The sequence below is a fragment of the Poromitra crassiceps genome (assembly GCF_964638095.1).
Source record: "Poromitra crassiceps genome assembly, chromosome: 2".
In the NCBI taxonomy this organism is placed as follows: Eukaryota; Metazoa; Chordata; class Actinopteri; order Beryciformes; family Melamphaidae; genus Poromitra; species Poromitra crassiceps.
Genome location: NC_139624.1, coordinates 52,292,138 through 52,313,607, shown reverse-complemented (window position 1 = coordinate 52,313,607; position 21,470 = coordinate 52,292,138). Strand labels below are relative to the sequence as shown.

At 44.7% G+C, this 21,470-nt stretch overlaps 1 protein-coding gene across 2 annotated transcripts in view; it reads left to right on the top strand.

Moving 5' to 3' along the window:
- Positions 1 to 1,198: 1,198 nt before the first annotated feature.
- syt10 (synaptotagmin X) overlaps positions 1,199 to 21,470 on the top strand; it is a gene marked incomplete at both ends in the record, with an annotated part of 53,588 nt that continues 33,316 nt past the window's right edge. Inside the window, 3 exons of one of the 2 annotated variants that reach the window (XM_083632103.1) lie at positions 1,199 to 1,388; positions 2,895 to 3,288; positions 19,678 to 20,239. In XM_083632103.1, coding sequence (XP_083488229.1) covers positions 1,199 to 1,388; positions 2,895 to 3,288; positions 19,678 to 20,239 — 1,146 coding nt within the window. Of the gene's footprint in view, positions 1,404 to 2,894; positions 3,289 to 19,677; positions 20,240 to 21,470 lie in introns of both variants that reach the window. The other variant, XM_083632102.1, reaches the window with a different exon arrangement.

The following is a 21,470-nucleotide window of genomic DNA, read 5'->3' as shown; positions in this document are numbered from 1 at the left end:
GTGCTGTTGTCTAGGAGACAACCTCTTATCCCCCTGGATGGAACGTGTCAGGAGCTTTGAGGTTGGGAATAAACCGTTGTGAGAAACAAAACACTCTGGGACAAGAGGAGACACTCACAACAGACTGCTCATAAGAATTCACAACGGTAAGAGGAATGTTAAAATCTTTGGCAAGAGGCAGATGCAATCCTTGGCCTGGATTAATTTCTGCTATGGACATTACATGGCCGGAAAATGCCACAGGAGGCTTGAGTAAAGTTTAATTGTGAATCCTCCCTCCTGCCAGAATGACACATTATCATCCACACTCACTGTTCACATGGCCACATTGTTATATCAGATGCATCAAGTTGATTTGGTCCTGCTGTGATATTTTCAATTAAGGGACAAGCCAAATGTAGGTCTGCCAAACCACTTTCTTGCTTCCAGACAGTGTTGTGCATTACTCAGAAAGTAATACAATGTCCATTGCTTGTCACTATTTCATTCTCTTCTCTTCTCTTTTACTTTCTCATAAGGGCCTACCTGGGAGTAATTTGTTACACTATATACCACAGTCACTGCATCACTCTGGCCTTCAACAATCAAGTTGAAGGCCAGTTCCTTCCCATGAATGAGGCCAGTGCCGGGCCGTGGGGGGAAGGGGGTAATTTACAAGAATGTATCACAATTACACATGTAGAATAATTACTTTTGATTTTGCTACCTACTATATATATATATATATATATATATATATATATATATATATATATATATATATATATATATATATATATATATATATATATATATATGACAACAACAAACAATCATCATCATCATAATGATAATGAAGATAGTAATGGAATTATGGACAAACTAATATCAAATATTCTCAGATTTGGGTCAGAAGGACTAAATCCTTGGTTGCCTCACAAGGTAGGTCCTTGGCCTTAATATGGACTAAATTAGGGGTCCTTGATATGAAAAAGGTGCTGTTTAGGCTGTATTACCTTCTTTCGTTAGCCTACTGGGAAAAGTAATCCCATTACCACCCAATAGGACTCATCTCATATCAAAGTGAAGCGCGTTGATTGGACGGAGGCAGCTGGCTGGAGTGAAGCATCCAAACGCAGGGAGCGCGTTTGGATCAGTCTCTCCTCGTCGCTGGATATGGATAATCAGCACTCCGCATAGGCGCGTAAAAGGTGCCCAAATGAACCGCCGTCCTCCCGGCTCATCCAGCACGGTGCAATGGCTTAACCGGAGAGACATGAGTTTCCGGGCGGAGGACAGCATCAGCTTGTGCCAGCGGGCTCTGCAAATCGTGACGGAACTCTGTCTCGCAGGGCACGTAGACCGGGAGAAATGCTCGGATATATTCCCCCTGGAGAGCAGCATACCAGGTAAAGGACACGCAGGTAAATGCTGCATGAGATAAAGTCACCATTTTCTCCTTCTCCCTACTGTCAATGTCCCTAACCCCCATTTTAGTGGGTTGCTCTTTGTCGGCGGACTAAATTTAGATGTGATAACACATTATCAACTTTTTTCCTTGTAAACTTTAGTATAGGCTAACGACTAACGTTATTATGCAGAACTTAAGTTTTTCTGTGATTTTAACGTGTTTAGCTGTTGTGAAACCGTTAACATTACCTGTGTGTGTCGTTTTGTTTATTGATAAACGCCCGAACTGGCGCGGATGAAATTGCAACAGGTGGAATAATATGAACACAGTGAAGTGGTACTGTGTGTTAACTGAAGAAATAATTCACCTTACATCTGCTCTTATTTTCAGCTTTTTACTATAAAATCTTGGTCTTTGCGTCTGTTTGGCGAATTATTTGTTAAACTAATTTTGAAATAACAACAATACCAAGTTAAGCATCCTTTCACATGTGGCTGGTGCAAACTGAATTGAACAGGAGATGCCAGTGTGAACCTGAAGGAGATGATGGGGCACACGATTCCCCCCTCCTTCATTCTGCCAGCGTGTGCATGTGATGCTCTTGATGCTGTGGGATTGAGGCTGTGACTTCCAGGGTTCTCACAGTCCTTGAAATCCTTGAAAGTTTGTGAATTTGAAGCCTTGAGTTTGTGAAAATAGACAAATAGTCACGGTCATTGAAAAAGATTGAATTTATATATTTTTGCACGAATAAAAATTGAAGTTCATCCCCACATGGCACAGTTGAGAAGTGTTCACAAGACACACATGAGCTGCAACGATGAATCGGTTAGTTGTCAACTATTAGATTATTATTACTATGTTTTATAATCAATCTATTTGAGTAATTAAAAAAAGGTAAAAAATGATCTGATTCCAGCTTCTTAAATGTGAATATTTTCTGGTTTCTTTACGCCTCTGTAAACTTTGGGGGTGTGGAAAATACAAGACATTTGAGGATGTCATCTTCAGCTTTGGGAAACACTGATCAACATTTTTGAGTTTTCTGACATTTTATAGACCAAACAACTAATCGATTAATCAAGAAAATAATCGACAGATTATCGACAATGAAAATAATACCAATCACACATTCAAGGCAAGCCGCTCTCTATGTTGTCTGTGAGCTTCTGTAAAGCCTGCTAGTTCTCATTCTAAAAACTTCCAGTGAACCGTAATTAACCTTGATCTGTGTGGAAAGTCATTGAAAAGTCCTTGAATTTGATATTTAAAAAGGTGTGGGAACCCTGGACTTCAGATTGTCCTGCCTGGCTGCCTCAACAAACAGGTGCATATACAATATGCTGCCTCCTCTTTCTTACAGCTTGCTTTCTCTCCTTTTTTCTCTTTCTCCCTTGCACGTTTGTCTGTCATACTTTGTCCCTTGCTTGCTCTGCCTCTCCTCTTCTGTTTCTGTGTGTCTGTCCTTCTCCTCCTCCATGGTCTTCTCTCTGGTTACTTGTAGATATCTCTATTAGTCTCCTTGCTGTGGTCGTGGGTTTCTGTGGCCTCGCCCTGTTGGTAGTCTCTCTCTTTGTCTTTTGGAAGCTGTGCTGGCCCATTTGGAGGAGCAAGGCTCTCTCTGCCCACATTGAAAATGGCCTCCACGTGGGTCTCCCCGAGGCGCCTCCGCCCAGCTCCCCGCCCGTCTCCGAGTCTAAAGTGGCGGAGGCAGAGAAGAAACCCCCACCGGAAGTGAAGGTGAACGGACGGAGCTCCGTGAAGCTCCTGCAGGCCGCAATGAAGATCAGCCAGACTTCTCCGGACATCCCTGCTGAGGTGCAGACGGCCCTGAGGGAGAAGCTCAGCCAGCAGGCCAAGATCCAGAGGCAGACCACTGAGCCCACCTCCTCCTCCAGGTACCTCAGCCACACATGCTCTGTCCCTGTATTCAGGAGATAACAATGTACGATGACAAAAAGCAATTGAAACACACATTCTGCTTACAACAGCACAGTATTTGCTGTTTATGAGCCCTTTGTATGAGGAAGTACCATTCTGACTTTGCTTTGTTTTTCCCTACCACTACATGTGTACATAAAGATGTTGCTTACATAATACAAGAACTCTCGTGACAGTTCGTGACAATATGTGGCCAGTGTGCTTGAGGTAATTTGGCACGTGTCATGTAGAGTATCAGATTGGCCAGTGACCTTGAAACGGCACAACACAACCTTTTCCCTAGCCTGGGAACCTGACGTATCTGCTAGCTCATGTTTGAATCACTCCGGCACATGGTCCCGCCCCCTCCTGTTCAGACAGATTTCCACCCGACCTGAAAATGGTCGGGCCAATCACAACTGATCTAATATGGGGCTTTGATATGATGATTGACACAGGAGCGCCGTTGAGGCATTTTCAGAAACAACCAAGATAACGCCCACTGGAAATCGAAACTGAACAGAGAGTTTCCATACTCATTTGCAAATTGGTCTGGCGATGTCAGGGTATACCTTTCCCTGGACTGACCTGAAGCAATACCTCCCGAGTCCTGTAGGCTCATTGGCTGGTGCGACGTCATATCTCCTTGCTTCAGTTTCAAACCTATAATCACTCAAGGCCAAGCTTTGCACTGGGGTGTGCACGTGAGACAAGCTGACATGCTAAAGCCGGGAAGCAACCCCAGTAATTAAACAATCAGCTCCAGCTTCTCTTTGTTTGCCACGGCTGCATTTAAACGAGAACATCCATAATTAGCGTTGCTGTGGGGTGGGAGCTGTCATGGTGGAAGGCTTGTTGTAGTGAGACACACTATAGGCAGCTGCACTCTGTTTCTCAGAGGAAGCCGTTATTGACAGTTGTGTTAGTTTGTCATTAGGGACATTAGTGCATTTATATTGAGCCTGAATTCTTCATTAATTTCACCTGGAGCCACAGAAAGGCCACATTACAGACTGAGTCACACCCGCCAGGGCCACAGAAAGGCCACGTTACAGACTGACCCACCGGGGCCACAGAAAGGCCACGTTACAGACTGACTCACACCCGCTTAGGCCACAGAAAGGCCACGTTACAGACTGATCCACCGGGGCCACTGAAAGGCCACGTTACAGGCTGATCCACCGGATCCACAGAAACGCCACGTTACAGGCTGACCCACCGGATCCACAGAAAGGCCACGTTACAGGCTGACCCACCGGATCCACAGAAAGGCCACGTTACAGACTGACTCACACCCACCAGGGCCACAGAAAGGCCACATTACAGACTGACTCACACCCACCAGGGCCACAGAAAGGCCACGTTACAGACTGATCCACCGGGGCCACAGAAAGGCCACGTTACAGACTGATCCACCGGGGCCACAGTAAGGCCATGTTACAGACTGCACCGTGGCCACAGAAAGTCCACGTTACAGACTGACTCACACCCAATGGGGCCACAGAAAGGCCACATTACAGACTGACCCACCTACCTTCTCGGGTTTCCTTTTACATAACAATTAACAAGACACTTAACTTAACACTTAACTTTGCTAGAAAGAATAAGCCATAGTAAACTTTCATCAGGGAGTTGGAATCACCTTTTTTATGGAAAACTGCACAAAAACAAATGTGTTGTTGTGGATTTGAAATTAAATCATGTCTATAATAAGCATTAGAATTGAAAACAGCAAAAGGGGTTTTATTTCTGTGTAGTGGATTTTTAGAAGAAAGTCCAGGTTGACTATGTATTGTGGTTTATAGAGGATTTATTAATTAGAGCAGTCAGATAGGAACAACACGGAGTTACTCTTTAAGCTGATGGGTTATGGAAAGCATAGGAACAAGTCGTATCTTACGATAGAATGAATTCAACCTTGTGCTCTCTGTCCTGTCTGCCTGAACCAATTGATCTCCCCAGCGAGTTGGCCAAGTATTGCCTGTTAATGCCTGTTTAACTGGGACTGTAAATTCATGTAAATTCCCTGCACATTTAATGGCTATTTAACTTAGCCTGTAAATTTCATGTACATTCAATGTAAACTCTTATTTTACTCCGACTGTAAATTCATGTAAATCCACTGCCTATTTAAAGTCTATTTAACTCAGTCTGTAGATCTCATGTAAATTCAACGTAAATTAATATTTATTATCCACAGAACACTTCACCACTCATGTACATATATATTTACTCAATTTGATTGCACTTGCAACTTTGTGATTGTTTTTAGTTATTTTCCTACTTCTTATCTCTGTATATTGATGTGACCGCTACGCTGCATACAGACACTAAGACAAATTCCTCGTATGTAACTTGCATACTGTTGCAATAAAAGTGATTCTGATTCTGATTCTGATTCTGATTCTGATATTGGCATATAGGCATAGGCAGGGACTGACGAAGCAGATCCTCCCCCTCATTTTCCCACATTTAAGCTGTTTATGAGCATTTTTCTGCACAGAGTTCTCATGAGCTCTGAGTTCCCCCAGTGCAGTTGGCCTTGGGGGAGGGGCGTGAACTTAAGGGCACAATTTTGGCCCATTTCCACCGCTGGTATCAGCGCGGCCCCGCCCAGCTCGTCTCGCTTTTTTGTCTCATTCCACCGATCAAAAACGTGGACAGCCCGGGTTGAGTCGGGATTGAGTCGTGCTAGTTTTGGTCCCTGCTTTGTTGAGGTTCCAGCGCTGTGAACCAGGTACCATACGGTGACGTGAAAACACTGCAGACGACTGATTGGTCAGGCAGAATTGTGTTTACGGTAACACTTTACAATACTGGTGCAAACATGTGCATGGATGCATGCTTAACTCATGATGAATTAAGCCATTAATTGATGCTTACCGCATCATCAACTAATGAAAGGTATGTTTGATGAACACACCGAGTCATATATGAATTATTATTAATTAAGTAGGCTATGCCCATATCATCATAGTTAATTCCTCATCAACACATACATCAACACACTGTGTTCAATAATACCGTAATTCATGTGTTAATTACCACTATCGACATCCAGCTCCCTGCAACCGGAACTTTAGCGTTACCAGACCGCAATGCCGATAGCCCACAATCAGAACCAGCTGAGCGAGGCGGTGTGCAGCGTGTCAGGGACCGGCTGGATCTAACCTCTCCCAGCCATTACCTTGTTCATCATGGGCATTCCTTCCTCTTCGAAGCTTGGTCCACTGCAGGGACACAGAACATGTGGCCGGTGTTTTGTGCCTATCTTACCGGGTGTCTAAATGCACGACCCAGCAGGCCAGCCACCCCCTACCACTACCCAGGCTAAGAGCCTCTCTCCCGGCCCGACACCCAGGGCAGCCCCCCTGCCACCACCCTAGCCTGGGTAAACCCAGCCCCCACGTGACCTGCTCTCAGACCTGTTGACTAGTGAGCAGGGTCTGTCTGAGAGCAGGTCAGTGGGGGCTGGGTTTACCCAGGCTACCACCACCCAACCCCTACCCGCCCTGCCCCTCACCTTGCCTGGGTCCCACACCTCCGGCCGAGACCCCTTCATAACCTCTTAGCCGGGTACGGCTATTTCAGCAGCTTTAGCTATCATTCCGATGTTGCTGCTCTGATATAGGCTATGCATGTAGTAGCCCACCTTGGTAGCTCCTACTAGCCCCGAACCAGACCAACTCCAACACATTCTCTGACGTTGTATCCACTGTGCATCTCCAACAGACATCAAACACTGGATGTATGTCTTGTAGGCTCTATATGCCAAGAACCACATATATATGTATGAGTTAAGTGTTGTGCCTCACAAGTGCCTATATCATTATGTATGAATTAATAGTTATGTGCCACAGATAGTAAAGTCACGACATACTTATGTATTAATTAATTGTTATGTGCCACAGATAGTAAAGTCACAACAAACTTATGTATTAATTAATAGTTTTGTGCCACATATTGTAAAGTCACGACATAATGATATCCTCACAAATCATTAGCTAATGGCGCAGATGCTGATCATGAAATCACTTTTATACAGTATAGCAACACAATTGCATGCATTCCAGTCATGAGAACAATTCAAAATATAGGCCTATAGGTAATCAGTGAAGACCATCATTGGAGTTATAAAAGCACATTTATTTATCAAGTTTGTGAACATGTCCCCAAATTCTGCCCTGGAGCAAGGACTCGCTCTCCGGTGCCCATTTTGTCTGTCAGCTGGGGGGAAACAGTCTGGCCTCTCCCCTCTCCTCCCCACGGCCCGCGTTGCTCGATCTCTCCAGCGGGTCCACCTCCAACTTCCAGCTCTCGTCCTTTTTCACTTGTGTTGCTCTTCACTTCCCGAACCAACGTGACTGTAGTGACAGGTCTCCACCATGCACGCACACACAACAAACAAGCTAGCTAAGCCACAAGCTAGCTAAATTGCTAAAGCTAAATTGCTATAGCTACCTGAAACTCTAACAAACCCGCTCGTTCCTCTTGCGATTGGTATCCATTCGACACTGCCACCACCACTGTGACCGACTCTTTAGGCTTTGCAGTTTGTACTCTTCGTAGAATAAGAACACGGAGGCTGCTGTTGATATGGCAAACGACCACCACGTTGTTACAACCAGCTAGTTGCTCGACCACGAGAATAAGTGTCAAGAAAGACATGGCACACAAACAATTACTTCCGTTGCCTCAGCCTGCCATCAAAAATAAAAGCACGCAGAGCTCAGTACTGCGTAGCTGGTTACAACATGAATTTCGACTTTTATTCTGAAAGTCTTGGCCAGAAACAATATGTTTTCTCGTGGCTACCTTGACAGTGGCCCAGTAATAGCACACTCACTCAGTGCGCTTTTAGCCTATTTCGGATTACCAGGGGCAAGTCCCAAAGATACATGCAGCGGATGCCAGATTGGGTAAACCCATGGGCAAGCCTCTTTTAGGCTACTGTTATTTTGAGTTTACCCGTGAGCACCAAGCATCAATCACTCGATCAGCCTGAGCCACGAGAGGAACCTCCATAAAATAGCGTAGCCTACACTACTACACTAGTAACAAGTAATCAGAATGATAGCCTACTGATAGTATCATAGACTACAGCACAGCTGCTGAAATTGCCGTAGCCAGCCGGCCGGGGCGTGCACTGAACCCAGTTCGCCCATACTACACACACGCTTCCCAGTCATACATATAGCGCCAGTGTCCCCGCCAGGCCACCACCACTGACAAACTACCGTAAACAGCAGAGGCGACGCCGCTGCACCCCGAACGCCTCTCTTTACAGCCAGCTAGGCACCGGTCAAACAAAGAGAACTCTCTTTCCCCGAAGTCGAGTATGTTTCCCCTGAGATGTCGCTCGGACATAGCCTGGTAAACCAGCCCGTCACATGAACTCACATTTCATTTGGAAATTAAATGTGAGTTCACGTGACGGGCTGGTTTACCAGGCTAGCTCGGACAAGGAGGAGCGTGGCTAGCGCATCCCGTCTTCGTTATGAAACTCAATCGATTTCCCGGTTGCAGGCGACTGGAAGTTGATAGTGGTAATTAACACATGAATTACGGTATTATTGAACACAGTGTGTTGATGTATGTGTTGATGAGGAATTAACTATGATGATATAGGCATAGCCTACTTAATTAATAGTAATTCATATATGACTCAGTGTGTTCATCAAACATACCTTTCATTAGTTGATGATGCGGTAAGCATCAATTAATGGCTTAATTCATCATGAGTTAAGCATGCATTCATGCACATGTTTGCACCAGTATTGTAAAGTGTTACCGTGTTTACTGTATCTACTGACTGTCAATGCTGGATACCAGTTTAGTGGGGCTTACCTTCTCTTCTGTTAATGTTATTTCCATCAGTCTTTTGTGTTGCTGCCTTTGGCTCTGGTGAAATAAAATCGATCTCCTTGCTCAGCTTTAACATGACGGTGGTTTTCAATTGTTTTGAGAGAGAAAAAGTCTGCTCCTCGGGAAGCCGCTTGGCTTGGCTCCGCTAGGCCGGAGGCGGGGGTTTAGTGAAGCCGCGGTCTTGCCTGGCGAGAGGCCGCCGGGGTAGAGGCTTCCCTTCTCCCTGTAGCGCAACTCCCGTCCCCCGCGCAGTGCATGCATGTGAGTTTGAGTAACAACAAAGTGATATCCATTCTCCTAGCCGATTTGCCCATGTACACTGTGTGTCATTTAGAGGCACCAGTATTTCATAAACAGTTTAAAAGTTCTGTGTATGGATTTAATTTTAACGTTATACGTTATAGCCTACTTCGGCTATGGGCGGAGGGCAGATATGCGGTCGCTATGACAACCAGGTGTGGGCGGAGGCGAGTAAACTTGCTATGGAAACAGAGTCTATATCAAGTAGAGACGAGTAAGACGAGGTTGAGTAGAGCTGTACTGTGCTGTTACAGTATATGTGGTGGAAATGAGCCAAAAGACAGACACAGAAGCAGAGAGAGCAATGTGGGGTGTGTGTGTGTGTGTGTGTGTGTGTGTGTGTGTGTGTGTGTGTGTGTGTGTGCGTGTGTGCGTGTGTGTGCGCGCGCACGCGTGTGTGTGTGTGTGCGTGTGCGTGCGTGCGTGCGTGCGTGTGTGTGTGTGTGTGTGTGTGTACAGCACAGAATCAGAGAGAGCAATGTGGATGTGTGTGTGTGTGTGTGTGTGTGTGTGTGTCTGTCTGTCTGTCTGTCTGTATCTGTTTATCTCCCCAACGGGTTGGCCAATCAATCTGAAACTGCACATTGGCTTAGGGAAGGGCCAAAGCTGATTGTAGAAGCCATAATATCTATATTGCCTATGTTGTTTATTTTGTTTTACAGGACATAATGTTTGAGCTGCATACGTTCATTGATAGCCATATCGCTTGTAATTGGTCAATTGGCACAGGGGGTGTGGTTTCACGTTGACACGGGGTGTGGTTTCATTCATTCATTCAGTACTTACCTGTTCAGCAGTATGGCGTCTGGCTTGATATTAGAGGGTGAGTTTGGCTCCGATATTTTCTGTTGACCGTCGTCGTAACTTGTTTCACTATTTGCTTTATTATCTCAGTGCTTTGCCTGTTATTATTTCATTTAATAAACTGTCTAAAACGTATCGGTTGGATTTATTGGAACGCGTCACAGTAAGAGCCTACTCAGCCTCTGTAGCGGACTTTTTTGATAGTAGTCGCTACAGTCAACAGAAAATTAGCAGTATCAAGGACACAGCGGACGGACGTCTTGGGACCTCGCATTTTGGATTCAATGGACATTATTGAAACGTATTGGATGTCTCCCCTTTCGCGGCTTGTATTGGAGAAGCCAGGAAATGACTGCATCAGCGGTGGACATTGAATGATTGAGATTGACAGCAGCGCATCACAGCCATCAGAAGCGGTAGGATTGTTTGCGTGTTCCTTCTGTGTGGTTGCAAGTTTGAACACAGTTTGAAATTGCTACCGTTTGTCCATTGGGGACTGTTTTGGCTTGTGTTGTGCGTGTGGGCTGGTTTGCTTGTTTGATTGTAAGCTGTGGCTTCCGTGCCCAGTTGAATTGGAAAATCGCATTGCCACTTGTTGTTGTGGGTGCGGTTTATCTGTGGGGCGACGTTGCTTTGCTGCTGTGTTTTACTGCTGTGTGTTTGGATTAATTATTGCATTTTGAAAAATTGCAAAATGACTGGAACAAATGAACAAATTGCACAAAACGAACAAGATGATGATGAAAGGGAGGAGAGAAGGAAGATCAAGCTTACAGCCAAGGCGTTGGCTGGTAAGATTGACACACTTCAGAAGGAAAGAAAATCAAATGTAAAAAAACTTAAAGAGCTCTCACAGGAAATTAAAGAGCTAATGAAAAATGATGAGAATGCAAAGGATGTGCATCTCAAAATGGAGAAGTTGATTTCACTGCATGGAAGTGCACAAGCAGCTCATGAGTCAGTTGTTGAATTAATTCCTAAGGAGGAACAGGAAACCCAGATTGAATGGTTTAAACGCATAACCGAAGGCCATTCAAATTTCATGGAGGATGTGAAACTATGGCTCTCTGAGACTGGAAGGCAAAAAGAGCATGTGACTGCAGAGTTACACATTGCTGCAAGTACAGAGATTTCTCCCAATGCACCAGCAGAGGGACTTGCATTAGAGAAAACTTCAGACACTGATCATCAACTTGACATGACCTCTTCCCAGTTAATCATCAAGGTAACATCTGACAGATTACAGGATGAAGTACAAGCAAGTGACAGTATCTCAAATATTGGACACAAGACAAGCAGAACTTCCTCTAGTTCAAGCTCCACAGTTTCAAGTACTGCATCTGCACGTTTATTGGCTGAGGCTGAAGTGGCTGCTCTGATGGTGCGACAAAACATGCTCAAGGATAAACATGCCTTGGAAGAACAGGAGGAGGAGCTAAGGAGGAAAAAGGAACAGCTGGACTTGGAAGCAGACATTGCTGCTAATATGGCAAAAATGAAGGTGCTAGGCTCAAAGGGATCTAGTGTCTCATCTAAACATAAACACTCATCTAAACACACCTCTAAAGTGTCTGATGGTATGGAGTCATACATGAAGAAAGGACTACAAGCAAGCAAACCACCAGTGTTACCAGCCATGCATACACATGGACAAATCCTCTCAAAACACAGTGTTACCAATACACAACCACCAATAATAACCACTGCCAGAGCTGTAACTCAAATTCAATCTGTTACTACATCAACTCCCTTGACATTCCAGCCAAGTGTCAGTGCACCTGTGACATCTCAACCTACACTAGCTGCTGCAAGCAATAGTGCACAGGGCAACATATTCTCAGTCATGGAAAAGCAAAATGAAATCACTGCATTGTTGATCCAACAACAGTGTCTCTCTTCCATGCCTAAGAAGGAGATTAAAGTTTTCGATGGTGACCCACTTCAGTACCAGACTTTCATTAAATCCTTTCAACATAGTATTGAAAGCAAGAATGAGAACCCCAGGGATTGTCTCTATTATCTAGAACAATACACAAGAGGACCACCAAGGGAGCTTGTAAGAAGTTGCCTGCATATGGCCTCAGACAGAGGATTCATAAAAGCTAAGACTCTACTACAAGATAATTTTGGCAACGAACATAAAATCGCCACAGCTTACATGGAGAAGGCTCTTTTATGGCCACCAATAAGACCGGATGACACAAAGGCTTTACAAGCATACACCCTATTTCTTAGAGGATGTTGTAACGCCATGGAAGACGTCAACTACATGCATGAGCTTGACCTGCCTACTAACATGCTGGTCATCATGAAGAAGTGGCCATATCGTCTGAGGGATCAATGGAGAACCAGGGCCTGTGATTTCCAGGAAAAATACTCTCAAAGAGCCAGTTTTAAGGAGATGGTGGACTTTCTTGAAAGGCAAGTGAGAATTGCAACAGATCCAATATTTGGAGATATCAAAGACACACCCACAGTAAGCAAAGATATAAGGAGGCCCAAGTCACAGTCACAACTCCATCCAAGAATAAAAGGAAGTATATTTGCCACCACTGTGTCACTTGCAGACAAGAAATATGATCAAGGAAATAAGGAGAAGGAGAGTTCACCTGCTGTGAAGAGCTGTTTGTTCTGTGGAGGTGGACATGCTTTGGAGATGTGTTCACAGTTGGAAAGGAGGACACATGGTGATAAAATCACTTTCTTAAAGGAAAATGGAATGTGCTTTGGCTGTCTGTCTAAATGACATATCAGCAAAGACTGTAAGAAGCGACTCAGCTGCAACATATGCCTTTTAAGGCATCCCAGAATGCTGCACATATACCAAAAGAAAAAGGAACCGGATAAAGGGCAAGCAGGAATAAAGCCAGCAGCTGAGGGCAGTGCTTTCACCTCCGTCCAGACCAGTGGGCTTACTGGGGCCGGTGAAGATAACTGCAAGCTCTCCATAGTGCCTGTACAAGTAAAGGCCAAGAAGGGGAATACAACAGTGTATACGCATGCGTTTCTCGACCCAGGTAGCACTGCATCTTTTTGTACAGTGGGGCTCATGAATAAGCTCAATCTTCAGGGAAGAAGATCAAACATTCTTCTAAGAACCATGGGTCAAAGGAAGGTCGTTGAAACCAGCATAGTTTCAGGCCTCGAGGTCACTGGATTGAACAGCAGCGACTTTTGTGATCTGCCAGGCATATATACTCAGAAGACTATGCCTGTGCACAAAGGTAATATCCCACATGAAGAGGACATTGATCAGTGGCCTCATTTGAGGAAAGTGCATCTACCTGAAATTGACTCTGAGATTGAGTTGCTGATTGGCTCAGATGTACCAAAGGCTCTGGAACCACTCGACGTAATCCGGAGGATAGGAGATGGACCTTACGCTGTCAAAACCATGCTTGGCTGGACGGTTAATGGACCACTAGGAGGAAAAAATGATGACACTCAGGAACAGTCAGCAAGTGTCAACAGGATTTCAGTTGTGAAACTTGATGAGCTGTGGAGTCAGCAGTTCAAGACTGACTTTCCAGAGTGCACCAGGGACGACCAAGAACCGTCAAGAGAAGACCAGCAGTTCTTGGATTTAGTCTCAAATTCTGCCAAGCTAGTCGACGGCCATTATTGCATTGGTTTACCTTTAAAGGACAGGGAAACATGCATGCCTGACAACAGAATCGTTGCTGAACAACGGACACTGAACCTAAAGAGAAGATTCAAGAGAGATTCTTCCTTCCATTCAGACTACACCAGCTTCATGTCTGACATGGTTTCCAAACGATATGCAGAGAAGGTACCGGATGATGTCTTGGCCAGGCGCGTAGCCACGGGTGTGCTAGGGTGTGCCAATGCCACCCAGACAGGCCGCTGGCACACCCCAAAAAAATGGGGTAAAAAAGGTTTTTTGTTTTGTCTGCAAAACACATCAACGCTGTCATGCACTGTGTCCAACTTATCCTATGTGCGAATAGAAATCACGCTCCGCTGACCTATGTGCCCCGGAGCATCATGGGAATAGTTAAGCTGCACGCACAGCTGTAGCAGCAGCAGCAGCCCAAATCAAGAAGACATGAAACAAAGCTCGCTTTTAAGCTTTTTCGGCAAAGGCAAGAAACGTCGCTTTGACGACGAGGAAGAAGATGACTCGTTGTCACCCTCCCCCTCAACAAGTGCGGATTGTAGTGCACCCTTCCCGCACCTGTATTGGTGGTGTACAGTGGAGAAGAGAGACGATTATGAAGAAGATGATGCAGCCGAAACAATGACGTTAACAGCGGGGAACGCAGCCAACAACACACTGGAGGTTTGTGCAGAGCCAGAGGACACTGAGAACGCTACAGATCTCTCTGCAGTAGACGAACCTTCATGCCAACCAAATTTGCGTTCTTTCCCGACTAGAACACTCATTGGAAAAAGTAGGTGAGACTTTTTTGAGATACTAAACAAAGTGGTTTTACATGTTGCCAAAAAATACAATTTAATTGACTGCTTCTACCTGCTAATAATGAGTGTGAAAAGGAGCAAACAACACACAAATATTCCTCTAAATCTGGTTTGAAAAGACCCCAAAAAAAATTGGCGGCGGCCGCCAGGCCGCCGCCAGATGGTCCGCCCCTGGCATACCCTGGCTTTCTGGCTACGCTACTCGTCTTGGCACGTAATGATGGCAAAAAATGGTATCTACCTCACCATGGTGTTTTGCATCCACAAAAGAAAAAACTTAGAGTGGTGTTTGACTGCGGAGCGACGTTTAGAGGAGTGTCACTGAACTCTCAGCTATTGCAGGGGCCAGACCTGACCAGCACATTGATGGGAGTCTTGTCTAGATTCCGCAAAGAACCCATTGTCATAACTGCAGATATTGAAGCCATGTTCCACCAGGTTAAAGTACCAACTGAGGACCGCGACTTGTTACGGTTCCTCTGGTGGCCTGACGGAGACTACACCCAGAACATGGTGGAACACAGGATGACCGTGCATCTGCTTGGGGCAACCTCATCGCCCAGTTGTGCAAACTTCGCCCTGAGAAGCTGCTGAGGACAACACACATGAGTTCACCCCTCAAGCTGTAAACACTATCATGAACCACTTATATGTTGACGACTGCCTCGCTTCAGCAGCGTCAGAGGAAGAAGCAATAGCTCTTTATCTTGAGCTACGAGCGATTTGTTACAAGGGAGGCTTTCTACTCAACAAGTGGATAAGCAACAGCCGTCGGGTTCTAGCTGCCATACCTGAAACAGAGAGAGCAAAGGAAATGAAGAATCTGGATTTGGACCATGACAAACTTCCGGTGGAGAGGGTCTTAGGTGTACAATGGTGTGTTCAGTCTGATGTATTCAAGTTTAAGATCATCTTGAAAGACCGGCCACTCACGAGAAGGGGGATTCTTTCAGCAGTCAGTTCAATATATGATCCCCTGGGAATATTGGCACCAGTCGTCCTGACTGCCAAGAAGATCCTGCAAAATCTGTGTAGGAAAAAGATTGGTTGGGATGATATGCTGTCAGACTCCATTGTACAAGAATGGATCAGTTGGATTCAGGACCTTCCCAAGCTGGAAGACTACAAAGTTGAACGATGCTTCAAACCCACAAACTTTGGAGTGGTTACATCGGCTCAACTGCATCACTTTGCAGATGCCTGTGAGGATGGCTACGGAACCGTTAGCTATCTGCTACTGCATAACAGCCATGGCCAGGCACATTGTGGATTTGTGGCAGGAAAAGCAAGAGTGGCTCCATTAAAACCAGCCACGATCCCTCGAATGGAGTTGACAGCTGCCACCATGGCGAGCAGAATGGACGTAATATGGAGGAAAGAGTTGCAGATGGAACTAACAGACTCTATATTTTGGACCGACAGCACCTCTGTGCTCAAGTACATTAACAACAAGACCACAAGATTCCGAACTTTCGTGGCTAACAGAATCTCCGAAATCGCTAAAGTCTCACATGCACTACAGTGGAGATATGTTAACACAGATAACAATCCAGCAGACATGGCTTCCCGAGGTTTGACAGTCAAATCCTTCCTAAGGAAAGAAACATGGGTGTCTGGACCTCAGTTTCTTCGCCGCCCACAGGAAAAGTGGCCTCAAAATCCTGATGGTTTGGAGAAAATTTCGCTTCAGGACTCTGAAGTCAAGAGCATAACCGTAAATGCTACTCACCTAACTTCTCAGGAAGTGGATCCAACCACCCACTTAATCCATCACTTCTCATCCTGGATTCATTTGAAAAGGGCAATAGCATGGATGCTCAGACTCAAAAGACTGCTACTGCATCGTAGCAGACAGAGGAAACTAGCAAACAACGTTCTTGCTCAGCTTCATCCAGATAACATCCAGCCTCAAGCAAATAATAATCTCACAGTGGAAGAAGTGGCTAATGCTGAGATAGAAATAATCTGCTTTTGCCAGAAGAAGCGGTTTGCAGATGAAATCTCAAATCTGAGAAAAGGTATGAATGTGAAGAGGACCAGCCATATCCATAAGCTCAACCCCATGCTGGAAAATGGTGTGTTAAGAGTTGGTGGCCGACTTAGCAGAGCAGCAATGCCAGAAGAAATGAAACATCCTGCCATACTGTCAAAGGACTTTCACATTTCTGACCTAATACTTCGACATATTCATAATGAGGTGGGACATGGTGGTCGCAACCATATGTTATCCAGACTACGACAACAATATTGGATTCCTGGCGCCACTGTGTCGATCAGAAAAATTCTGTCAAGATGTGTTGTATGTCGACGTATAAATGCTACTCCAGGACAACAGCAGATGGCAGATTTGCCCCTGGATAGAGTCTCGCCTGATGAACCTCCCTTCACATATGTTGGAGTCGATTATTTTGGACCCTTTGGAGTGAAGCGTGGAAGGAGTGTTGTGAAGCGCTATGGTGTTATTTTCACATGTCTAGCCATACGGGCAATTCACATCGAAGTTGCATCATCACTCGATACAGACTCCTTCATCAATGCCCTGCGGCGTTTTACAGCCAGACGTGGCCAAGTGAAAGAACTGCGATCTGATAATGGCACCAATTTTGTAGGAGCTCATCGCGAGATGAGGGAGGCAATTGAAGGCTGGAATCAAGATCAGATCCACAATACACTGCTCCAGAAAGGAATCCGTTGGATCTTCCATCCCCCTGCTGGTTCACACCATGGAGGTGTATGGGAAAGATTAATTAGATCAGTGCGAAGGGTTCTCAATTCCACCCTCAATGTGCAAAGTCTTGATGAAGAGGGTCTCCATACGGTTTTGTGTGAAGCTGAGGCGATCCTCAACAGTCGCCCAATCACCAAGGCTTCTACAGATCCACATGACCTTGAAGCCCTTACCCCGAACCACCTTCTGCTTCTCAAGACTACGCCATCCCTGCCACTAGGACTTTTTCAGAAAGAAGACATATATGCTCGCCGCCGGTGGAGGCAGGTTCAATACATGTCGGATTTATTCTGGAAAAGATGGATAAAGGAATACCTTCCCCAACTACAAGAACGACAGAAATGGTCTAACATCAGACGCAACTTCACACCAGGAGACATCGTGATCATCGTGGACGATTCAGCGCCTCGAAACTCCTGGCTAACTGGAAAGATCGATGAGACCATTCTGGACAAAAAGGGACTTGTTCGTCATGTTCGGATTAAAACCAAAACCGGCTTTCTGAACAGACCCATCAACAAGGTCTGCCTACTACTAGAGGCAGAGGATCTTTCTTCCAATTAACTTTGTTTTTTGTTTACATCAACAAGGTCTGCCTACTACTAGAGGCAGAGGATCTTTCTTCCAATTGACTTTGTTTTTTGATTATTTGTTTTGCCCCTTTTTTTTGAATTTGCCCCTTGCCAGACTACAGATTTTGACTGACTACAGAGCGTGATCATTCTTGACTAAAGGCTATGTGCTAGTAACCTCTGGTCTTACCGCCTCTATCGCTCTAAGGATACGCGATAATGCACTCTGGACTATCGCCTCTATCGTTCCAAGGATACGCGATAATGAACTCTGAACTTTGGCATAACGTAAAAAAAAATAAAAAAAATAAAGGGGAAAAGGGGAAAAGAAAATAAATATCTATGTACTATTTACTATTTGCTATTTACTATTTACTACTAATTATTACTTTGTTTGAATATTGAAATTTACTGTTTGAGTATTGAATTTACAGTGTTTGATTATCCTTAATTATTGTGTAATTATTATCTGTAACATAATAATTAGGGGCCGGTATTGTAGAAGCCATAATATCTATATTGCCTATGTTGTTTATTTTGTTTTACAGGACGTAATGTTTGAGCTGCATACGTTCATTGATAGCCATATCGCTTGTAATTGGTCAATTGGCACAGGGGGTGTGGTTTCACGTTGACACGGGGTGTGGTTTCATTCATTCATTCAGTACTTACCTGTTCAGCAGTATGGCGTCTGGCTTGATGTTAGAGGGTGAGTTTGGCTCCGATATTTTCTGTTGACCGTCGTCGTAACTTGTTTCACTATTTGCTTTATTATCTCAGTGCTTTGCCTGTTATTATTTCATTTAATAAACTGTCTAAAACGTATCGGAATTCAAACATGGATTTATTGGAACGCGTCACAGTAAGAGCCTACTCAGCCTCTGTAGCGGACTTTTTTGATAGTAGTCGCTACACTGATTTTTGTATTTTTCCCAAATTTAAGCTGTTTTACATACACAATACAGAAGCTGTTGCGTGAGGCACTGGGGACAAAATATCCACTCAGTATACTATGGATTAATTTAATCTTATATCTTGAATATCAGGAAAATATTAGTTTGAGTGTCTAATATATTCAATTAAAATTCAACAAGCTTTGGTTGTAGTTCAGGCAATGTTTACAAAACCAATGCAGTGCAGATTTGTGCAGACTGTATAAAATATGGATGTCATGACGGCTCCTGAAAAGTGAAGCCAAATTTTTTTTGTTTATAATACAGTACGTAGTGTTTTAATTTGCATGATTGTGTTCCTTCCTGTGCCCAATTATGCACAGCTGTCCAAAAATTACTATGATTGCATTAACTGTCAGAAAGGAGGGCCAGTTGCTAGGTGATAACATTGTTGAGTAAAGTACCGCTGTGGTTTTCTCAAATGATTGATCTCCATCAGCTCAGAGACATAGATAATTATCAATTTCAAAGAAATGACAGCATTCAGGTACATTTGGTAAGAGCTTCAACCTTAGTGCTTTTGAGGTATTCTTACTTTCAAACCCATGGTAGGTGACTTCAAATAAAGAAAATCCCACTGTAGTCATTGCATTATGCTTTTTAGTCTAGTTCTCTCCTGACAAACCATGCAAACCAGAATGAGGGTGTTGAGTCAAACTGACACTTCCGACATTTACCAGATCTCCTCTCTACCCTTTTCAACAGGCACAACTCATTCCGGCGCCACCTGCCTCGTCAGATGAATGTCACCAGTGTTGACTTCAGCATGGACACCCTGCCTATCCGCCAGTCTTCTACTGTAAGCATTGGACGAATAAAACCTGAACTCTACAAACAGAAGTCTGTGGACTCAGAGGACGAGACTAAGGAGCCGGTGGAGACTTGCGGAAAGCTCAGTTTCTCGCTATGCTATGACTACGAGGAGCAGGCTTTGGTAGTGCGGATCCTCAAGGCCCTGGACCTGCCTGCCAAGGACTTCACAGGCACCTCCGACCCCTATGTGAAGATCTACCTGCTGCCGGAGAGGAAGAAGAAGTTCCAGACGCGTGTCCACCGCAAGAATCTAAACCCCATGTTTGATGAGACCTTCCGTTTCCCCGTGGCGTACGACGAGATTTGCAACCGCAAGCTGCACTTCAGCGTCTACGACTTTGACCGCTTCACCAGCCACGATATGATTGGTGAGGTGGTGGTGGACAACCTCTTCGAACTCTCTGACCTTTCCAGGGAGGCGGTGGTGTGGAAAGACATTCATGCAGTGACTGTGGTGAGTAGGCTTTCACTAGGGCAGCGGGGTCCATCCATACTTTTTAGAATGGGGGCCACATTAGTTAAGCTGCTCCTCGCATCATATGGGTTCTAAAAAAAATCACATCCTTTATATAAAAGTGAGCAAGTGGGCTCTGTCTGTCTGTCTGTCTGTCTGTCTGTCTGTCTGTTTTCTAAGGATTTTTTTCAGTGCCATAATATTATTCCTTAAGGGAGGCTTTGCAGATTTTCAACCCGCTTTTCTATCATTACAATGTCAGTAATTATGCAGATGGAAAGCCTTTACCTTGTCTTCATGTTTTCCTGTACAGAGAGCTCCGCAGTTTATTCCAGCTCTTCCATGTCCAGAATGATGCAAAATGCATCATTCTGGATGAGGAAGTGAACAGATGTTGCTCCAGGGCAGCTTCGAGGCCGGCTGTTATCGTTCCTTTTTATTTTTTCTCTATGCGGACATCCACAGAGAATCACATCAAGAGCCTTAACAAGCATTAATGCCCCATACCAGCTGGTGGGGCGGAGTTTCTGCAGGCAGTCAAATTGTGAATTACTCGATGCTGTCTCATAATGTCTCTTCACATTGAACTCTTTCATAACAGCTCTCTTGGCAAAATGAAACGTTTCAGCTTTCAGTGAAAAAGTATTCAACTTTCCACCGTTACTAAAAGTGACGGCCCTCGCTGTCAACTTTACGCTTCATGGCTGTGGCCATGTCTGCCACCCAGTGGGAAATGTCTGTTGCTAGGTAACTGTTCGTTTGCTGTTTACCTCTGAGAACATTAGTTCCACCTGCGTTGTTCCTACAGCACTATCATACAAAATGTATGATAGAGCTGTCATTAGGTGAACAGAAAAAATGCAAACTGAACTTGTGTGGAGGGCCACATAATAGTATATTTTGAGAGACCACCCGTGGCCGTGGGCCATTTAAAATCGGTCCGTGGGCCGTAATTGGCCCCCGGGCCGGACTTTTGGACATGCCTGCACTAGGGGCGATATCTGATATGCCGATATTTTCCAACTCTTTTGGCTGATTGCCCTGATGCTGATGCGCAATTTTCCGCCACCTCATTTCAGAGAACATCAAGTCTCTCCTGTACAGGCCCGTATCTAGCTATGAGGTCACCGAGGTCCGGACCTCGGTAAGAATTTCAGGATTCTTTTTTTTCTCTTTTTTTTTTTTTTACAAATGTAATTAAAAATATTTTGCAGAGCACTATGTTCCTTTC